General features: G+C 67.3%; 2 protein-coding genes across 4 annotated transcripts in view; both read right to left on the reverse strand.

The window, feature by feature from the left end:
* Positions 1 to 450: 450 nt before the first annotated feature.
* On the reverse strand, positions 451 to 6279 carry LOC133045607 (collagen alpha-1(I) chain-like). Its single transcript, XM_061127789.1, has 11 exons — positions 6219 to 6279; positions 5893 to 6163; positions 5664 to 5789; positions 5054 to 5505; positions 4907 to 4960; positions 4678 to 4795; positions 3067 to 3562; positions 2139 to 2626; positions 1045 to 1253; positions 944 to 1000; positions 451 to 902 (listed from the first exon to the last, which is right to left on the reverse strand). Exons 1-11 carry the CDS (start codon positions 6277 to 6279, stop codon positions 451 to 453), a joined length of 2784 nt encoding a protein of 927 aa, XP_060983772.1.
* Positions 6212 to 18847, reverse strand: part of EEFSEC (eukaryotic elongation factor, selenocysteine-tRNA specific) — a 111893-nt gene continuing 99257 nt past the window's right edge. For all 3 annotated transcript variants that reach the window (XM_061129024.1, XM_061129021.1, XM_061129022.1), the window contains exon 7: positions 6212 to 6591. In XM_061129024.1, coding sequence (XP_060985007.1) covers positions 6404 to 6591 — 188 coding nt within the window. In that variant the 3' untranslated portion in view covers positions 6212 to 6403. The remainder of the gene's footprint in view (positions 6592 to 18847) is intronic.

The raw sequence follows: 18847 nt of genomic DNA on the forward strand, positions 1-18847 counted from the left end.
GCAACGTTTCAGGTGACCGTATCTCATGGGGCAGCATTCCGGGTGGTGTGTGGGTGCACCCAGCTCGTGCTGCTTACTGATTCATCAGCTGATAAACGTCAGCGCCGCTCCCACTTTGGGGCAGTAACTTTCACTTTCTAGGAGACCCCCTGGCAGTGGCCAGGGAGCGCGTGGTGGGCACCTGCTGTGTGCACCCCCCCATCCTCACCGCTCCCCAGCAGGGCAGGTCCCACCGGACCCTCGTCTTGCTGGGGCCCACATCTGCTTGTGCCGTTGAAAGCAGGGTCTGGTGGCTGTGGGGTCTGGGAACGGGCCACGTGACCCCCGGGGCAGGCGGCCCATGGAACCTGCAGGAAGGACCGGGATGCTGACTCTCCCTGGAGAGAGGCCGGACTGGGACTCCCAGATTTGAGGCCAGGGCAGCAGCTGTCCCCGCCCTCTTGGTGCCCCTCAGAGGGGGCAGGCCATTCCAAGAGGCCCCGAGGCCCCGGGCAGCACGCAGGAGACCTCAGTCCTGTTACTGGTCAAAGGAATCAATGAAGCAAAGAACCTCAGGCAGTGGCCGATGGCAGCCGAGGCGTCTCGGGGGGATGAGGGCAGGGTGGGCTTCTCGGAGGTGCTGGCTGGGGGATGCCGCCCCGCAGGCCAGCCCTGGGGGCAGGGAGCTGCAGGTGCAGACTCGGAGCCCGTGGCGTCCCCCCGTGAGGGGCTGCTTGTCTCGGCTGGGGGCGGATCGCCCCGTGTCTGGAGGTGTGCAAGCAGAGGCTGCGGCAGTGGGCCCCGCCTGGCCCGGGGGGCCCGGGCACGCAGGTCGGGTGACGTGCCCGCTCTGGAGCACGTGGTGTCCACAGGTGGGCTGGGGAGGGGTGCTCGGGGCTCTGGGGGCAGCCGGCCCCTCGGTCCTGTGGTGATGGGGAGATAGGCGAAGGCCGGCGGGCTGCACCCGGGAGGAATGCGCCCGCCTCCCGCTCGTAAAGCTGCTCCTCCCGCTTCTCGTGTGCTGGAGGAGGTCATGCAGAGGTCACCGTCAGGAGAGTCTGGCACAAGGCGCGGAGGCCAGCTCCGGCAGCTCACACCCCGGGGCGCGGGGCCCACGGTGGACCGGCTCCAGGCTGCCCACACCCCGGGGTGCGGGGCCCTCAGCAGGCCGCCAGGCAGCACAGGGTGGGCAGGGAGCGGAGGCGAGCGCAGCAGGACTCAGAGCTGCACTTGGCTGAGAGCCCGAGGTCAGATTCTCGGTGCCCCCAGGGGTACTGCCCAGGGGACCGCAGAGACGCGGACAAGACCGCCAGCCCCTGGCCTGTGCTGGGGCCGCTCACGGGGGCCCTGGGGTCATGGGGCCCAGCTATGGGTGGGCCTCGGCCCAGGCAGACTGGGCTCACTCAGCAGTTGTGCAGGCAGGGAGCGGGCCTGGACAGGCCGGAGGGCGTGGTGTGGCCCCCTGTGCCCTGCTGGTCGGGGACAAGCCTGGGATGCCCAGCTCGGGAACCTGGGTGTGGTGTCCTTGGCGTCGGCGCCCGGGCTACCATTTTCTGCCCCTGGGCCCCAGTGGAGGGTGCAGAGCTGGAGGCCGTGGGGACCCAGCGTTTCTCTCCGGGGGGCCTGGTCTGGGTCCTGGCCTGGGTTTGGCTGGTGTGCCTGGCGCGGCTAGTGGAGGCCGGGAGGTGGGGGTGCCATGAGCAAGGGGCCCAGAGCCGGGAGCCCTCGGGGGACAGGCTGCCCCTCGGGGCCCTGATGGGAGGCTGCTCTCCCCGGGGAGGCCGCCCCCCGCCCGCCCTGCTCCGGCCCACCTGCCCGCTTAAGCCCGCCTCCAGCAGAGCCGCTCTTCTGTGTGCAGTGAGGAAGGAAATTGCAAATTAATCTTTATTTCCATCTTGGAAGAAAATCTTAATTCTCTGCATGGAAATGATCCCCGTCCTCCCAGGGAATCAATTACGGGCTGCCTCTGCAGTCAGCCCCGGCCAATCGGAGCAGGGCCCCAGGCCCCACACCCCCCACCGTCTCTGGGGCCCTCCCCGGGGTGCACTCAGCTCTCAGGGTGCCCTGGCCCTCTGCGTGTCTCTCAGAGTCCGCCCCACTGTCTCCCCTGGGGTCTATCTCTCTTTCTCTCCTGCTATTTTGCTCTGTTCGTTTCTCACTGTCTCTGTAGCTCCCCGTTCCCAGCACCCCGGGGGCCTCTGAGCTGCAGCCTCAAGGGTGGGCCTGGGTCCCGGCTCAGCCCTGCCCCCAGGGTGGCCTCGGGAGCCGCCAACGTCCACACTCGTGCCTGTGGGCACCTCAGGCTGGCCGCCCCTGTCCAGGCCTGGCCCCTGGATTCGCTGTGAGGGTTTCCAGCCGGGGGCGGGTGGGGGGCGCCCTGCCGGCCCGACAGCCTCAGTGTTTCCACCCGAGCTGTGGGCACCCCCGGGGGTTCCCCTCCCAGCGCCTCCGCCCACTGGGAGATGCTTGTCTCTTTATCAGCGGCGCCCTGTGACTCTGACAACTGTCTCTCCTTATCAGCGGCCCACCCGGCGTCCACAGGGTGGGGGTGGCCGCGGCCCGCCCTGTGTCCACCCGCGCACCCAGACCCCACTCTGCGCCGGGACTCGCCCTGAGGGGCAGAGGACCCCCGTCTGCCTCCGTTTCCCTGTGAGGAGGGGGCCCAGGAAGCGGGGTGTCTGTTCCCCAGTTGGTCCCCGGCTGGAGTCCCCCCGCACGGGCAGGTATCGGGGTGGGAGTGCCCATCACCCAAACTCCCCCGAGCCCTGAGAACCAGGAGGCGCCGCTGACCAGAAGCCCACATCTGATTAAGGCCAGTCCCTGCCCCTTGTGCAACAGTCTGCCCACCCTGCCTGCCCCCCGGGGGGGCCCCACCGCCTCCGCCGGACTCACCCTGGCCAAGTATCTCCAGCCACGTCCAGATCCCCTCCACCCGCCCCACCCGCCCTTCAGAGCACGCCCCGATTTCCCTCCTCTCCCGTTTGGCTTCGTCCCCCACCCCCCACCCCTGGGTGCCACATCTGGGAGCCGTGGGGCTGGGCTCAGCACGTCCAGGAGTCCCGCACCCCTTCTGCTGTGGGGCCCCACCTCGGGGCGGACGTCTGCCCCTGGTGCCAAGGGCAGAGGCCCTGCAGAACCCCCTGCCCCGCCTGGCTGCGGCCCCTCCTTCTGGGCTGCCCGCCCGTCCTCCAGACAGGTCCTGCCCGCACAGGCCTGGATGGGACCCTGGGCTGAAGCGGGGGTCGGCGTGCTCGGGGCCCGGCTGGAGGCCTCGGGGAAGCTGGGCCCCCAGGGCTCCGGGGAAGCCCGGGTCCTGTGTCTGGCTGGTCCACCCTCACCTCCCCCGGCCCCCCGAGGCTGCAGGGTGGGCTCAGAGGCTGCAGCGGTGGCTGGGGGGAGGGTGCCCTGCTGGGTGGTGGCTGTGGGAAGCTGGGGGCCGGGCTGAGTCTGTGGCTGCCCCCGGGGGATCAGGTGGGAGGCAGCCCGGGTGGTCGGCTGGGCTCCCGGCCGCCCTTTATCTGCAGCCCAGCTGTGGCCGCAGGAAGCGGCCGTTTCTCTCTGCCGAGCTGTCTCCCCACCAGACCTGGTGATAACGGAGCAGGGGGACGGCGTTGAGCAACACCCCGTGGGCGTACGACCTCTAACCTGCTGGCCTGGGGGGCCGGGGGCACAGGGCAGGTGCTCAGTAAGTGCGCACTGACCAGCCCCAGGCATCTTCCCAACCCTGTCCCCTCTGTCCCCTCTCTCCCCGGGGACTCGGCCTCAACCTGCACGCCCCCCACCCCCTGCCCAGCCCTGCCCCTGCTGGCCCATCACCAGCCCGCCCTGGGGGTCCGCTTCCAACCCGAGAGGCCCCTGCTCCCTGGGAGGGCCTGGGGCTTGGCGAGGGGTGCCCAGAGCTGGTGGGAAGTTGGGGGCTGGGGGCTCCTCTGAACGCTGAGCTGACACTCACTGCCTCGACGGCTGCGCCCGTCTCCCTGCCCTGCCGCAGGCCCAGGTCTGGGGTCAGCTGCCCCGGGGGGCATGGTACCCCACGCCTGGCACCCCGCTGCCTGGCTGCCTCCCAGCCGTCGAGCCCTTACCCTGGCTGGGCTGGCTGAGTGGCCCTGCTCTCTTTAATCAGGACTGCTGTTGTGGAGACTCCCAGGGGCCCAGCCAGGGCTGGGGGACATGACCTCACCCCGCCTCACACAGCCAAGGGGGACAGGCACGGCTGAGGTCGGAGCTGGGAGGCCATGGCCAGGGACAGTCCTGAGCCCCAGAAGGGAGCCTGGAAATTCCAGCCACTGTGAGGAGGCCTGGGCCCCCTTGGGGAAGCTCGGGTGTGTGCAATGGGGTGGCGAGTCCCCGCGCCCACCCCACCAGGCCCCGGGGACAAGTTGGCCTGGAAACGCTGTTGCCCTGTGCACACCAGACTTGACACCCGCCTTGTCACCCCACTCCCACGACATGACTCCCACGGGCAGGGCCCCCGGACGGGGCACCCTCCCCAGACACGGGCCCCTGGGCACGCGCCAGCCGGCAGGGGCCGGCGAGGACAGAAGCTGCCCCCTTGCCTGTCCTGGCCCCCGGGGTTTCCCGTTGAGGAGACTTTATCTGTCAAAACTGTATTAACCCAGAAGCCTGTTTCCATCAGAGTCTCGATTCCAGAGACGCTTCCAGATAAGCCTTATCGCCCGGCTGGTGCATTAGTCCCACCAGCCAGCCGGGGGCCTGCGGATCACGGCTGCCCCTCCCGCCAAGCGAGCCTGTGGCAGGACGCCTGCCCCTGGCCCGTTCCCTGCGGGCAGCTCTTTCTGAGGCCGCGGCGGAGGTGCTGGGGCAGGGTGGGGAACTCTGCGGACATCCAGACCCTGGGTGCAAAGCCCAGCTGCACTGCGCATGGGCGGCCCCCACTTCTAAACTGGACCCCTGCTTCCCAGGGCACCCGGCAGGTGGGGGCGGGTGCAGATGTCACGGGCTGCTGCAGGGCCCTCTCTTCCTGAGACACAAAAGGTCTGAGGGTGCCCGGAGCCACGGGAAGTGGGCACTGCCCGCGAGAGCACAGGGTGCCCGCCCCCAGCTGCCCGCCCACCTGCCGTGCGCCCCTTTTGAAGGCTGTGCCCGGCCGACGCAGCTGGGGCGCTCAGGTTTCGACTGATGCCAGGCCTGATAGCGTCTCCTCCCGGACCGCAGGCCACACGGGCAGGCACACTGCTCTGGAGCTGCACGCCGTGGCCGGGGGCCCCCGCCCTGTGCCTCACCGTCCCCGCCTGAGTCCACCTCCCGCCTGGGGCCGCTGCTCCCCTGGAGTGTACCGGTCTGGGGGCCGCGGGGCCTCTGCCGAAGTCACCCCTGGGGACCCCGTCCTGGGGAGATGCGTGCAGGCAGCAGTGGGGGCTGAATGGGAGCAGGGCCCGGAGTCTGGCCAGCATGGGGGAGTCGGTGACGGTCTGCGGGGGCTTCTTGACTGGGACGTGGGGGCCGGGTCTGGACCCTCCCTGCCTGCCTGGCCCTCCGCTACCATCCTGGACGCTGACCTCCCGCCTGGCACGGCCACGTGCACGGGTCCGGCAGGCCCATGGCACCCTGCCCTCCCAGGGCCCTGGCTCAGGGCTGACCAGGCCCTAGTCACTGATCACAACCTGTCCCTGGTAATACTTTTAATGCCGTGTCTGCAAATTAAAGCATGATGCGCCGATTACCAGGGTAAAAGCGAGGCCTCTGTGTCTACCCGCAGGCCAGACACGGGGTCGCTGCAGCATTTGTCCGTCCTGCAGACGTCTGTAAATGCCTGGATGCCCTGTGAAGTGTCCGCAGGGACGGCAGGGCTGCCGGGGGCAGAGGAGGCCGGGTGGGGCTCTGCGGGGCTCTGGGGGGCTCTGCGGGGGCTCTGAGGGGCTCTGGGGGGCCTCTGGGGGGCTCAGCACCTACCTGAGAGCTCCTAGTCCTGGCATGTGGGGACAGCCCCCAGCCTGCCTCCCGCCCATGGCACTGGCCTGGCCCCTGCGGCTCCCAGATACCCTACGGGTGCTCCTCCAGGACGTGCCCTCCCTGGACGTGGCTGCTCTCTCAAGGTCCAGGACACCCCGGGGCCACCCAGGCTGCCCAAGGACCTGACGCTTCGTGGACACCCTCAGCCCACTGGGTCCCTCCCGCGGCCCCAGGCCCATCAGGAGCCTTGGCAGTTCCTCTGACGTTCGCCCTGGGAGGGAGGGGGCGCCCGTGAAAGCAGAGGGACCAGCACAGCAGGTGGGCACCACGGGCGTTTATTTGCAGCTGCCAGCTGGGCAGCCTGGGACCCCCTGAGCCTTTCGACATGGCTCTTCCGGCGAGAGGCACGGGGGTGCGGGCACAGAGCCCGTCCAGGGCCTCCGGGGGGTGCCCAGAAGCAGAGGCACATCTGGCAATGCGGCCTAGCCGGGTCTGGGGGGCCGGCAGGCATTCAGGGAGACTGGACCATGCGCTTGTGGGTGTCGAAGACGTAGCGCTTAAAGGACAGGCTGAGGCCCACGGGTTGGGCGGGCTCCGGCCGCTCTGCCTCCTCCGGCTTGGCCGCCTCGCCCCGGCTGGCACGGCCCCGCTTCTTGAGGGCGGACGTCAGGATCCTCTTGGACTCGGCGCTCAGGCCACCTGCAAGGCACAGAGGGGGAGCCCGTCACTCCACTGGGTCCCCGACTCTGCAGTGACCCCGCCCCCCGATGGAGCCAGGACCCCAGCACTGGCCGGGCCCGCCCCTCCTGCGACCCCGCACCCCCTCATGCTGCTCAGGCCACCAGCCCCTCTGGCCTGGTGCTCAGCGAGGCTCCCACTGGCTCCCAGCCCACTGCCAGCACCCACCCTGCACCCACGCCCCTGGGGCAGCCCTGCGCTCGCTGGCCGTGTCCTCTCCTGCCATGAATGGCCCGCTGCCCCGGGCGCTCACGCTGACTCTCACCTGAGACCTGAGAGACACTCTCCCACCCAGGGCGCGCCCGCGGTGAGTCTGCGGGCAGCATCAGGGTTCTGCCCCAGGACCCCGATGGATTGGAGGGCGGAAGGAGGGGCCGTGGAGCTCTGGCTGGCGCCCCCTCCCTGGGTGCTGGCCGACGCTGTCCCCCGACTGCAGGCCGAGTGGGGCGGCCCTCATTGCTCCCTGGTTCCTCTAAGCACCCACGCCGGGTGCAGACCCTCTGTCTCCCCTGCTGGCTGAGCGACGGCAGAGCTCGCTTCCTGCTGGTGCCCCGCCGCCCACTGCTCTCTGTCCCCGAGGCCAGCCCTGGACCCTCACCACGCTCACGACGGCCGATGCTGTTCCTCGGCACGGACGCCCTGCCCTCCCCAGCGCCAGGGCCCCTTTCTGCAGGGCTTGTCTTTACGAGGAGCCTGCCTGGGGGCAGCAGGAGGCAGCCTCTTTGTGGGCCACGGGCAGGGGCCACCCTACCGAGAGCCCTGGGGGGGCCGGCTGAGGCTTGGGCCAGCCCCGCACCAGCGGGCACCCCAGGCCGGTCGCTCCCTCCTGAGCTCCGTGACCCTGCTGGGGGCCTGTGGGAGGAGCTGTGCCCGCCCCTCTGGGCAGCGAGGGTCCCAGCAGGCCGCGTGCCCCAGGACGGTGCTCGCTCCTGACACACAACAAGGGCCTCCATCGGCCACAGGCCCCCGGCTGGTTGTCCAGGCGGGGTCCTCCCCGCCCCCCCCGGGCACTGGCTGGCTCCCCGAGGGGCGGAGCCAGCAGGAGCGCCCACCTGCATCACACCAGGAGGACCCCTGTGCCCCATGCCCCCCGCATGCCCGTGGGGAGCGGGGTCTGAGGGGGCTGGGCTGGGGGGGGGGTGTGAACTCTGGGCCACATCTGGGGCTGAATGCAGGCTGCCGCCCCCAGCCCATCACTGGGAGCTGGGGGCGTCCACCCGAGGCCGACTGTGGGAAACGGTGCCGCGGTGGGCCAGCCCCAGGAGCAGCGGTGCCCAGCCCTGCAGCCGCGGGCACCTGGACGGGGACGACCGCAGACTCGGTCGGGGCGGCCCTACCCCTGCACAGGGGCTCCGTCCGCCTCTCCACCGCCCACCTCAGCCTGCACCCCCCGGGGGGCTGGGCGCTCAGCCGACGAGGCTCCGGGATGGGGTGGCCGAGGGGCCCGCTGCCCCGGAGAGCCAGGCTCCCGCTGGGCAGCGGATTGTGGAACCGCAGGCCCTGGGCCAGGGCACGGGGCGTGGGAAGGGCCCCGGGCCAGCCCTCCTGCAGGCGCCAGGCCGGCAGGTGCCCTCTGCCTCTGGGCTCCTCCTGCAAGGTGGGGGCTGGCACAGACCTTGGCAGACGGCACGGGCGCCCCGGCCCTCTGGTGCCACGAGGTCTGATGGCTGCAGGGGCGGGGGCTCCCGGGTCCGCGCCCGACGGGGAGACAGGCGCGGCCCAATCTGCGGGCCATCTCGCCGCGAGGGCTCTCGTTACACACGGCACAGACCTCGTGCCGACCGGAGCGGCGGGGCCGCGAGTTCACCGGACGCGGGCGAGGACGTGCTGTCTATCTGCCGTCCTGAGACACCGGCCTTGCTTCCCTCTGCTCCACTACGGGGCGGCCTGGACCCAAGGCCAGGATGCCAACCAGCAGAGATGGTCCATGGGGGCAGCTGGCTGTTGGGGTCCTGGCAATGCTCCCGGAGCCGCCTTGTTTCGCGGGGGCCTTTCCCACGGCCGAGTGGCCAGTGGCGTGGACTGAAGGCAGGTCATGGTGTCGGTGGTCACCTGGAAGCCTGCACACAGTCCTCTTGGCCTGGGGACACGGGGCGGAGACGGGGGGTGCGTCCTCAGAGCTCAGGTCTGAGAAGGGGCAGGAGCTCCCCAGTGGCCTGTCAGGGGCAAGGGTGGGGACGGGGTCTGGCCTGCGGGTTTAAGCGGGTGTGTCAGATGAAAACAGAGGGTGAGTGGGGTCCCGCCTGGGTGCACAGACCAGGGGACCACCCAGTGGGAAACGCTGCCCACGGGGCAAGGGGCCCTGACCGTGCCCCGGGCCGGCGGGGGGCAGGAGGGGGCGCCGCCAGGTTCCAGGCTCACGCAGCTCCCAAACCCGGGCTCAGGGCGTCCCTGCCCCTTCTTCCTAAGCCTGGGACCCCCCGGGTTCAGGGCGTCCCTGCCCCTTCTTCCTAAACCTGGGGACGCCCCCTGGGCTCAGGGCATCCCTGCCCCTTCTTCCTAAGCCTGGGACCCCCTGGGTTCAGGGCAACACTGCCCCTTCTCCCTCAACCTGGGACCCCCGGGGTTCAGGGCGTCCCTGCCCCTTCTTCCTAAGCCTGGGACCCCCTGGGTTCAGGGCAACCCTGCCCCTTCTCCCTCAACCTGGGACCCCCGGGGTTCAGGGCGTCCCTGCCCCTTCTTCCTAAACCTGGGGACGCCCCCTGGGCTCAGGGCATCCCTGCCCCTTCTTCCTAAGCCTGGGACCCCCCGGGTTCAGGGCAACCCTGCCCCTTCTTCCTAAACCTGGGGACCCCCTGAGTTCAGGGTGACCCTCCCCCTTATCCCTAAACCTGGGGACTCTCAGAGCCTGGCCGGCCTGCCCCACCCCCGACCAGCGGCCCCGGCGGCCTGGGGGCGGCGGGTGTGACCCTGGGGGCGACGCTGCTCCCCGCGGCCTCCCCTGGGGACACTCTCCCAGGGCCAGGCTGGCCTTTCTCACCGAGCGCCAGCCCTACACAAAGGCACAATGGGCTGGAGGCCACTGGCCGGGCTGGGCTCGGTAATCAGGGAAGAATGTGGCCGTGCTGTTTCCCAAGGCCGGGCCGTGGGTGCCGCCCCGACACGGCCATCAAAGCCGCCAAACTGCCTCCAGCTGCTGGCGTGGCTTTCATGTCAGGGGCCAGCCCGGGAGAGGAGCCTCCACGCTGGTGGGCGGCCCGCACCCTCCAGTGGGAACCGAGCCCTGCAAGGGGCTGGGGGTCACCGGCCCCCTCGGTGGCCCCCCTTGGCCAGCCCAAGTCCAGCCATTCCAGCCATTCCTGGGGTAAGCAGCTCTGGGCAGAGCTGAGACGCCGGGGCCGGGGTGGGGGGTTTTGTGGGGGTCACACCGTGGGGTGACGGGAGCTCAGAGGGACACAGGGACCTTGAGCTCAGCCGGAGCCCCACTCTGGACAGGGCGGGTGTGGCTGAGGCCGCTGACTGGGCCGGGGCTGACCTGGGCCAAGGAGTGCGGTGGAGCGTGGGAGGCGAGTGAGCTTGGTGCGGGGCGGGCGGGCAGGGCCGAGCCGCCTGAGGGCTGGCACCCCCGGCTCCCCTCCTGCCGAACCCCGACTCGGGGGGATGGAGACTCTGGACGCCTCCTCCAGGAGGCCGAGCTGCTCACGTGCGCTCCCAGCCTCCAGCGCGGCGGGCTGGGCGGAGGGGGCCTGTTTCCCTCCTTTCCCTTCCTGCTATGGACCCCGTATGTAAACAAAGATGCAATTTGCTTTAAAAAGATAAGGTGATTAAGCTTTTATCAGACGTGTGCTCCGCTGTCCCTGCGACAAAGGGAATCGGGGAGGTGGCGGCGACAGGCCCGCCCGGGAGCGGAGGCTCCCGCACTCGACGGGTCCACGAGGCCCTTTGATGGGCGGAGGCGAGGCAGTGGGCGCCCGCACCCCTATTTTGATGTCTTAATGTTGCCTAATTCCTCCTTTAATTTATATTAAGCTTCTTAGCAGCAATGATGAATTCTTCAAAAACAAAAAAGGACCCTTTGCAGAAATCTTCCCCACACTGTGTAAATTGAAATTACAATGCAGCTAAGGCTTTGGCGACCGGGGGTGTGTGGGGAGGGAAAGCAGGGTGCCGTGTGGAAGGAAGGACTTTGTTTAAAAGTGAAAAAGAAAACCATGCTGAACTAGGAAGTGACTTGGTTGTGAGCATCAGACAGAGAGTGGGTCATGGGGCGGCCTGGGCAGAGGCACCCGAGGTCGCCTGGAATAGGCAGAGCTGGTGCGGGGCTGCGTCACGCCTGGGGACCCCCCGGCACCAGCGACGGCGCCCGCCCCCCTTGGCCAGGGCAGGTGTGGCAGGGCTGTTCCCAGGCTGCAGCCCGGAGCCCCCGGCGGGCCTTGGACCCTGCCAGGGCGGTGGGCACCCCAGCGCGGGGGCGGAGCAGGCCCGGGACCGGCCTCCTGGCACAAGCCTCGAGGCTCTCAGGCCAGCTCCTTCTCTGATCTGCCCTTCGGTCGGCAGCCAGAGATCCTTCCAGAACAAAGACCCGAGCACCCCGCTCAGAAATCCTCAGCCGCTCCTCAGGCCGGCGTCCAAGTTCTCCAGCCCGGCCGTGCCAGCTGTCTCCTGCACACCTGTGCGCCCATGCCCGCGGCTTCGCCCCTGCCAGGCCCCCGCCTTGCGCCCCGTCCCGGCACAGCCCCCATTACCCCTGCCCACACACCCCCACCCCCGACACACACAGCCGTCCTGAGGCGGGCTGGTCTGCAGAGAACACGCACACACACGCACACGCCTCCAGCGGGGGACCCCGGACGCAGGCCCACTGCTGCGGACGCGCTGGTCAGATCCTGGCGGCCGCGCTGGCCTCCCCCGGCTCTGCGATGGGGGCTCCTGGGTCGGGACGAGCCAGCTGGGGGTACACACCCGCCGGCCCTGCCTCCAGGGGCCCACGCTGCTCACAGACCCTCCTGCGGGGGCCTCCTCCACCCACAGCCCCCTGAGGCTGGCGGGTGCGGGCCCGGGACCCGGTGGCCCCACCAACACGGTCCCTACTGGCGAGAAAGCTGAATCTGGACACTCCAGACTCTCACTCCCTAAACGCGTCCACTAACAGCAGTTAATCTTCAATTAAAATACCTAAGGCAGAAACTGTGATAACTGGTTTAAAAGGTAGAGCTTATTGACAATAAAAGGCTTCTTCATATTGCTTTTCTTAAAAAAAAAAAAAATTCCACGTATTAAAACTGTCATTTTTATGAGTTGGTAAAAAGCCTCGTCCGGGGTAACGAAGGCACACAAAGGCTGGCGTGGTCGGCTCCGGGCCCACATGTGGCGGCCTGATCGCGCACCGGCCCCGGCTCCAACGTGGGCGGGCAGGCGCCGCTGCTGCAGTCCCGACTGCCCCGGGGGCTCGGGGGTGACAGCCGGGTCCGTCCACACTCCCGCCCGGACAGCAGGGGCCCCGGGGCCCAGCCTCCCTGGCCGGGGCAGGCAGGTGTTGGGGGGACCAGCCCTCACCCCGGGTGCCCCAGCTTGCCCCCCAAGGCTGGTGGCACGGTCAGCACATCCCCACGGCACGGCTCTGACAGCCGTCTGCCGCATGAGCTGGGCATGGGCGGTGACCCCTGACTCTCAGCACATCCTGGCTCCCCTGCCCGCACGTCACCTGGTCACCGCATCTGGCCTGATCTCTATTCCTCTCTCCACTCCTCCGCCCTGGGTCAGCCCTTCCTCCTGGAGCCAGGACCCCCAGTCACCTCCGATCCTGCCACTCAGAAGGCGCCCGCGCCCCACCCAGCGTCCCCTCGAGCCCCATATTCTGGGCGGCAGAGCCAGAGCTCCTTCGCTGGGAACAGCCCTCCCCAGGCCGTCTCCCCGCCTCCTTCAAGTGAAGCTCAGTGCCGCCTCCGAGAAGGCTCCTACCCTGGCTGGGCGCAGTGGCCCTGTCTGTGCAGAGGCGTCTGGGGCTCCTTCCTGGGGCTCGTGTTCTCATCAGAGACAGGAAAGAAAAACGGCAGCCCGGGAGCAGACCGCCTTCACAGCATCTCTGAACTACCTGGATGACTCAGCCACTTTCAAACCCAGTGCCCTGGACATGCGAGTCTGCATTTCCAGTCGGTCTCAAAGAGCATGAGGGCCGGCCCCCACGGCCGCACTGGGCCTCGGTGCCACCCGTTTCTGTCACCAGCGCGCCCCGGGACGCACTGCGTTGGTGACCGGCAGTGCAAGGCGCTGGGACAGCCTTGGCCTGCATCCGGGCTCAGGGCCGGCCGCGCCCCCCACGCAGGGCTTGATGCAGGCACGGCACCCGGAGGGGCACAGGCTTGCCCGTGGGGCCCCCTCGCAATCAACAGCGGCGGCCAAGGGCCCGGCCGTGCTGGGTCAGCCGTGTGGCCGCAGAGGGGGTCCCCGCCCCTCTGTGCCCCGTCTCCTCACCCCGGCAGGGCAGTCACGAGGTCCACAGGAGCTCACGGGACGCGGAGCACTCAGGAGAGCACCCAACAGCAAGTGTGGTCTACACAGTGCGGAGCACGGACGGGCACACCCCATCAGCCCCACCGGGGCCCGCCGGGCACGCGTGACCGCACACAGAGCCGGGCTCGCCCTCGGCGTGCACACAGCGTGCGTGGACCCCTCTGCAGGGCACATAGCTATCGCTGCCGTGGGGAGGACGGAGCTACAGCAGAGAGCTGGGGGGCCCGTGAGGGGCAGGAAGGAGCCGGGGGCCGTGCAAACCCACCCGCGTCGGCCGGGTGGGCGGCAGGTGCCCAGCGGGACCCTGAGCCCGTCCCACCGTGGGCGCCGTGGGCCGGACCGACCGCCCTCCCACGAGGCTGGGGCGGCGGTGGGGACAGGAGTGAGCTCCTCTCCCCTCTTCTCCGCATCCAGGCTCACCCCAGCACGCTGCGAGGGTGCGCGGGGAGAGGGCAAGAGTTGAGAGGCAGGAATTCATGAGTGCAGAGAGCGGCCGTCTTTGGTGGGGTGGGGGCGGGGGCTCCCTTTGCCAAAACAATAATTAATTTTTTTTTAAAGCAGCTACAAAGCCATGATTAAGCTTAGGGCCCTAAAACAAGCCCATAAAATCGAAAAATATTTATCTGGAAGGGTGGCAAGTCCAATAAAAGTTTTATGAATGTTTTACAACTGCCCTGTCAGGAAGCTGGCCTCTCAGTCACCCCCCTTCTATGAAAAAACAACACACACACGAGTGCACTCACGGACACAGACACACTCACACGGGCACAGACTCACACTCACGGACACAGACACACTCACACGGGCACAGACTCACACTCACGGACACAGACACACACACAGGAGCAGAGACTCACACTCACGGGTACAGACTCACACTCACGGACACAGACTCTCATGGGCACACACACTCGGGCACAGACTCTCACTCACACGGGCACACACTCACACTCACGGGCACAGACTCTCACGGGCACACACACTCACGGGCACAGACTCTCACACGGGCACAGACACACTCATGGGCAGAGACTCACACGGACACACTCACACTCACAGGCACACACTCACACTCACACGCACACACGGGCACACACACTCACACGGGGCACACACTCACACACACACTCACGGGCACACACTCACACTCACACGGGCACACACACTCACACGGGCACACACACACTCACACGGGCACACACTCACACTCACGGGCACACACTCACACTCACGGGCACAGACTCTCACAGGAGCGTGGACTCACATGGGCACACACACTCACACGGGCACACACACACACTCACATGGGCACACACTCACGGGCACACTCATGGGCACACACTCACACTCACACGGGCACACACTCACACGGGCACACACACACACTCACACAGGCACACACTCACACGGGCACACTCTCACACTCACGGGCACACACTCACACTCACAGGCACACACTCACACTCGCACACACACTCACGGGCACACTCACACTCACGGGCACACTCTCACACTCACGGGCACACACACTCACGGGCACACACTCACACTCACACGGGCACACACACTCACACAGGCACACACTCACACGGGCACACACTCACACTCACACAGGCACACACTCACACTCACGGGCACACACTCACGGGCACACACACACACACAGGCACACACTCACACTCACGGGCACACTCTCACACTCACGGGCACACACACTCACGGGCACACACTCACACTCACGGGCACACACACTCACGGGCACACTCTCACACTCACGGGCACACACACGGGCACACTCTCACACTCACGGGCACACACACTCACGGGCACACACACTCACACGGGCACACACTCACACGGGCACACACACACAGGCACACACTCACACTCACGGGCACACACTCACACTCACACGGGCACACACTCACACTCACGGGCACACTCTCACAGGAGCGTGGACTCACACGGGCACACACTGGTGGACGCACAGCTCCTGCCGGCTGGGGGCTGCCAGCTGGGCCTGGGGCTGTGGGGAGAGGACCCTGAGCCTGGGTCCAGGCGGCGGTCAGGCCCGCACCCTCCTCCCGAGCCACGAGCCTGCCGGTGGCTGTAGGCTCTGCCCTTGGCAGGCAAGGCCCCGACCCCCAGTTGGCTGCGGGGAGGACGGTTCCCTCAAGGTCGGCCCAGGGCCACCAGGAGGCCAAAGGCTGCCAGACTTGTCCTTCAGGTCCGGAAAGCAGGGGGAGCCTGGTCAGGGGAAGAGACGGGAGGCCCAGCCTCGGGGCATGCAGCCAGGGTGCCCAAAGCAGCCCTGCTGGCTCTGGCGGCAGCTCCATCCTGAGCTCGTGGACGGAGGCCCGGACGACCCCCCTGCTTGGGGCTGAGCCCTTCATCACAGGCTGGGTCACATGGAGACGGCACTTCCCCCACGAGAGCCCTGCGTTCCTCCGCTCCCAGGACCCAAGGTGCTCTGACCCCCGTTACAGACGGGCAGGGGCTGTGGCAGAGATGGGGTGTAGCAAACAGCAGTCCAGTCTCTGCTTAAACGGTGGGGTGTCCCTTTGCCCCCTGCCCTGGTCTTCCCGTACAGCCTGACACAGGGCCGAGCTGGGCCTCCAAGAGGCCAGGCTGAGGACGCAGCTCCGGAGCCCACCGACCACGTCCTCTGTGAGGCGAACCCAGGAAACACCAACCTGAGCTCAGATGGGTGGTGGGCGGGTGGGTCGGTGGGGACCCCTCGGGGACGCAGCATCACGAGGGTCCCTCCTGCGAGACCCAGGCTGGAGCCACAGAAACTGCAGCAACACGCCTGTGCCAGGGACGTGGCCGCAGGAGGGGGCGCGGGGGTGCGCGGGCGGGGGGCTCCGGTCGGGCTGGGGGCAGGGCTCGAGCATCTCACTGGTTTTGGGGAAGTCTCTTCTGATCTCGCTGGTTTCAGGGGAGTCTCTTCTGATCTCGCTGGTTTCGGGGGTGTCTCTTTTCTTCTTTGTGGCCAAAGATTTTCCAGGGTTAAAAATAAACTCTTTTTTAGCACATCAAACACTGGTTAAAGGCCAAAGGGTGTGGGGATCCACTCTGCTGGGGGCCATCCGTCCGCTGTGGATGAAGAGGGAGTGGGCTGCTGCTACCACACGCTGCCCGAGTGACCCCAGAGGCCACGGACACGTCCCCGACCCCCAGGGACACAGCTCTGCATCTAGCAGCTGGGAGGAAGCATCGGGCGCTGTGGGGACCCGGAGGGGCTGGCCCTGGCCGGGGCAGGACGGGGAGAGGACAGCCCTCGGCCCCGGCTCTCGCACTGCTGGACGGCCTCCCAAGTGGCCCCGGCCTGCTGGGCACAGGAGCCCCGGCACGGCCCGCGGGGTGACCAGGGACCCGGCCGGGCGCGGGGCCAGCAGATGGTTTCTGTCCATGGGGCCATGTTTATGTTAATTGCAGATATTTTTACCGTATTGTGTTACTCCATCCATCTTTGTGAACGGTCCGTCTTGTAAAATTCTTTTAATGATGTTATTTTTTCTTGCCTATCTTCATCATCTACAATTATTTATAATATCATTGTCTTTGTTTCAAATACTGGGTATAAACATTGTTGTAACAGTTCTTCGATGGGGTTCATATAATTTTTACAATTGCTTAGAAGTGCTTCATCGGCCAAAGAGGTAGGAGGCGGGCCATTCTTCTGGGAGAAGAGGCACCCCAAGGGCTCTGTGCTCTGTGACACGTCCCCCCGGTCAGGATGCTCCGGAGAGGGGGGTGTGGGGCTGGCTCGGGACGGGCCCCTGAGCTGCCGTCCCCACAGACGGAGCCAGAGCCCCACAGGCCTGCGGGCGAGGCGCCAGGGAGGGATGGTTTGTTTCCCTTCTCGGGGTTTTTCTGGAGCCTCAGTGCTCCCTCCTCGCCTGCCTGCAGCCCTCTTTTCTCCCTGCCAGGCCGCTTTCTGGAGTCTCCTCGGCCGGCCGGGGACAGGGCCTGGTGGGAGGCTGCTGACCGCCCGGGGACCCTCCACCGCGGGGCCGCTGCCCTGATGCAGCCGGGTTTGGCCGGGTGGGGCTTGCCTGGGCCTTGGGCACAGGCTCTCCAGCCCGCCAGGACGTCGCGGGGGCTCCCCGGGGGGTGTGCAGCCTCCCTGAGCACCACCCCACACACCGCAAACCCTGGCCACCTCTGCTCAGACGCGCAGGGGCGCCCTTCTGGAGTGCGCCCACTTCCCTCCCAAGGTTCTCACCGAGCCCCTGGCCCCTGCACTGCCCAGCAGCCAGGGCCGCCTGCCCACCGTCCCTGACGACGCTGCCCTAGAGGTGGGGCTCGGGGCCCGTGGGCCCTGCACTCGGTCCAGCAAAGGGTTACTCATCCTTCCAGGCGGGAGGAGCCCGCGACCCTCACTGCCTCCCCAGCCTCTCGATGGTGGGGCCCAGGGGCGGCAGGGGCTGCCTCCCCCCTGGGAACCCTGGGAACATGCTGAGGGTGGCCCAGGTCCGGGCTCGGTGCAGGCGTCTGAGCTGGGTGGGTGGTCTCCGTGTCTTTGGCCCAGAGTCGAAGATGCACCCACCAGGCTCGTTCAGTGAACGCCGCGTGCCAGAGGAAAGCAGAGAGGACCAGAGCCTCCCATAGTCTCCCACCGCAACGTCCTCACTCGGCTCCTCCTCTCTTCTCTGCAGGACTTCCCTTTCACGCGGTCGGGCGATGCTGCTGCGTGCAACTTCGTGTTCCGAGTCCTTTCAAAGGTGACATCAGACATCAGCCACACTGTCCCCGCCTGCTCTGGCCACGGCCCCCCGCGGGGGGACCGGCTCCCCCGGGAGCCCCGGGCTCCTCCGGGGACGTGACGCTCCAGGCCGGGCACCGTCCTGCTGGCTCCTGCTCCCGGGAGGGGCCCTTCCAGGGGCCCTGGGTGCACGGGGGTGGGGGGTGGTGGCGGGGGCGGACGGGGCGACTCAGCTCACGCCACAGGCGTGAGATCTCAGGAGCGTGAGTGTTCAGGACGCTTTTCTTTCCACTTTCCCCTGAGGATCAAGTTATTTTAAAAAGTAGGAAAAAAAAAAAATAAAAAAATAAAAAGTAGGAAAGAAGAAAAAAAGTTGGGAAGAAAAAAACCCTCACAAAAGACCCATTTCACAGATGAGGAAACCGAGGCTCAGGAAGGCTAAAATCCCAGCAGGATTTCAGGGCGGGTCTGACACCGCGGGCCCTTGCTCTCTGCGGGAGCCCTGCTTCCTGCCTCCCGGGCTAGCCGGGCTGGGAACCGGCTCACACGCAGCCGGCAGTGCTTCATAAAGGCTGGCCTGGCCCCGGGGGGCGGGTGCCCCAAGGGGCTGTCCCAAGCACAGGCTCCTGAGGGTGCCCGAGGATCCACTCCAGGCAGTGTGTGCAGGTGGGACGCGGTGTCTGGGGTGGTGTGCGTGGGGAGGGCACATCTTACAGGAAAGAAAACAGTTTCATTTCAAACCCAGAGGGCCGGCGCAGCCCAGAGGCCCGTTGTGTGAAGCCTCGGGGACACGGCCACACCCGTGACCAGGACGCCAGGCCCCCCACCCCCTGGCACCAGCGTGAGTTTCCACTTTCCGCACACGGTCACCTGTGCCGCGGCGGCCTCCGCCTTCCCCCGTCCCTCTGCCTGCTTAGACCATCGTCCAGGGGGTGCTTAGAATGTGAATCCAGTCGACACCTGCCTCTGGTGCCCCCAGGCCCCCACCCCGGGCCGACCCCACGGCCAGGCTCCAGGTCCCTCGGAGGTACCACCTGGAATCCGGGGAGGGTCACC

The sequence above is a fragment of the Dama dama genome, chromosome 24 (genome assembly GCF_033118175.1).
Source record: "Dama dama isolate Ldn47 chromosome 24, ASM3311817v1, whole genome shotgun sequence".
Classification (NCBI taxonomy): Eukaryota; Metazoa; Chordata; class Mammalia; order Artiodactyla; family Cervidae; genus Dama; species Dama dama.

What these genes read in the sequence shown, in the direction of transcription:
- LOC133045607 (XM_061127789.1), bottom strand. Translation starts at nt 6,279, where the DNA reads ATGTCGAAAGGCTCAGGGGGTCCCAGGCTGCCCAGCTGGCAGCTGCAA. An exon ending in GAGGCCTCGCTTTTACCCTG is followed by an intron (nt 5,506 to 5,663) that starts GTAATCGGCGCA and finishes TGGCCGTGCCAG; the next exon opens with GCGGGAGGTCAGCGTCCAGG. An exon ending in CACCCGCCCCCACCTGCCGG is followed by an intron (nt 4,796 to 4,906) that starts GTGCCCTGGGAA and finishes ACCCTGCCCCAG; the next exon opens with CACCTCCGCCGCGGCCTCAG.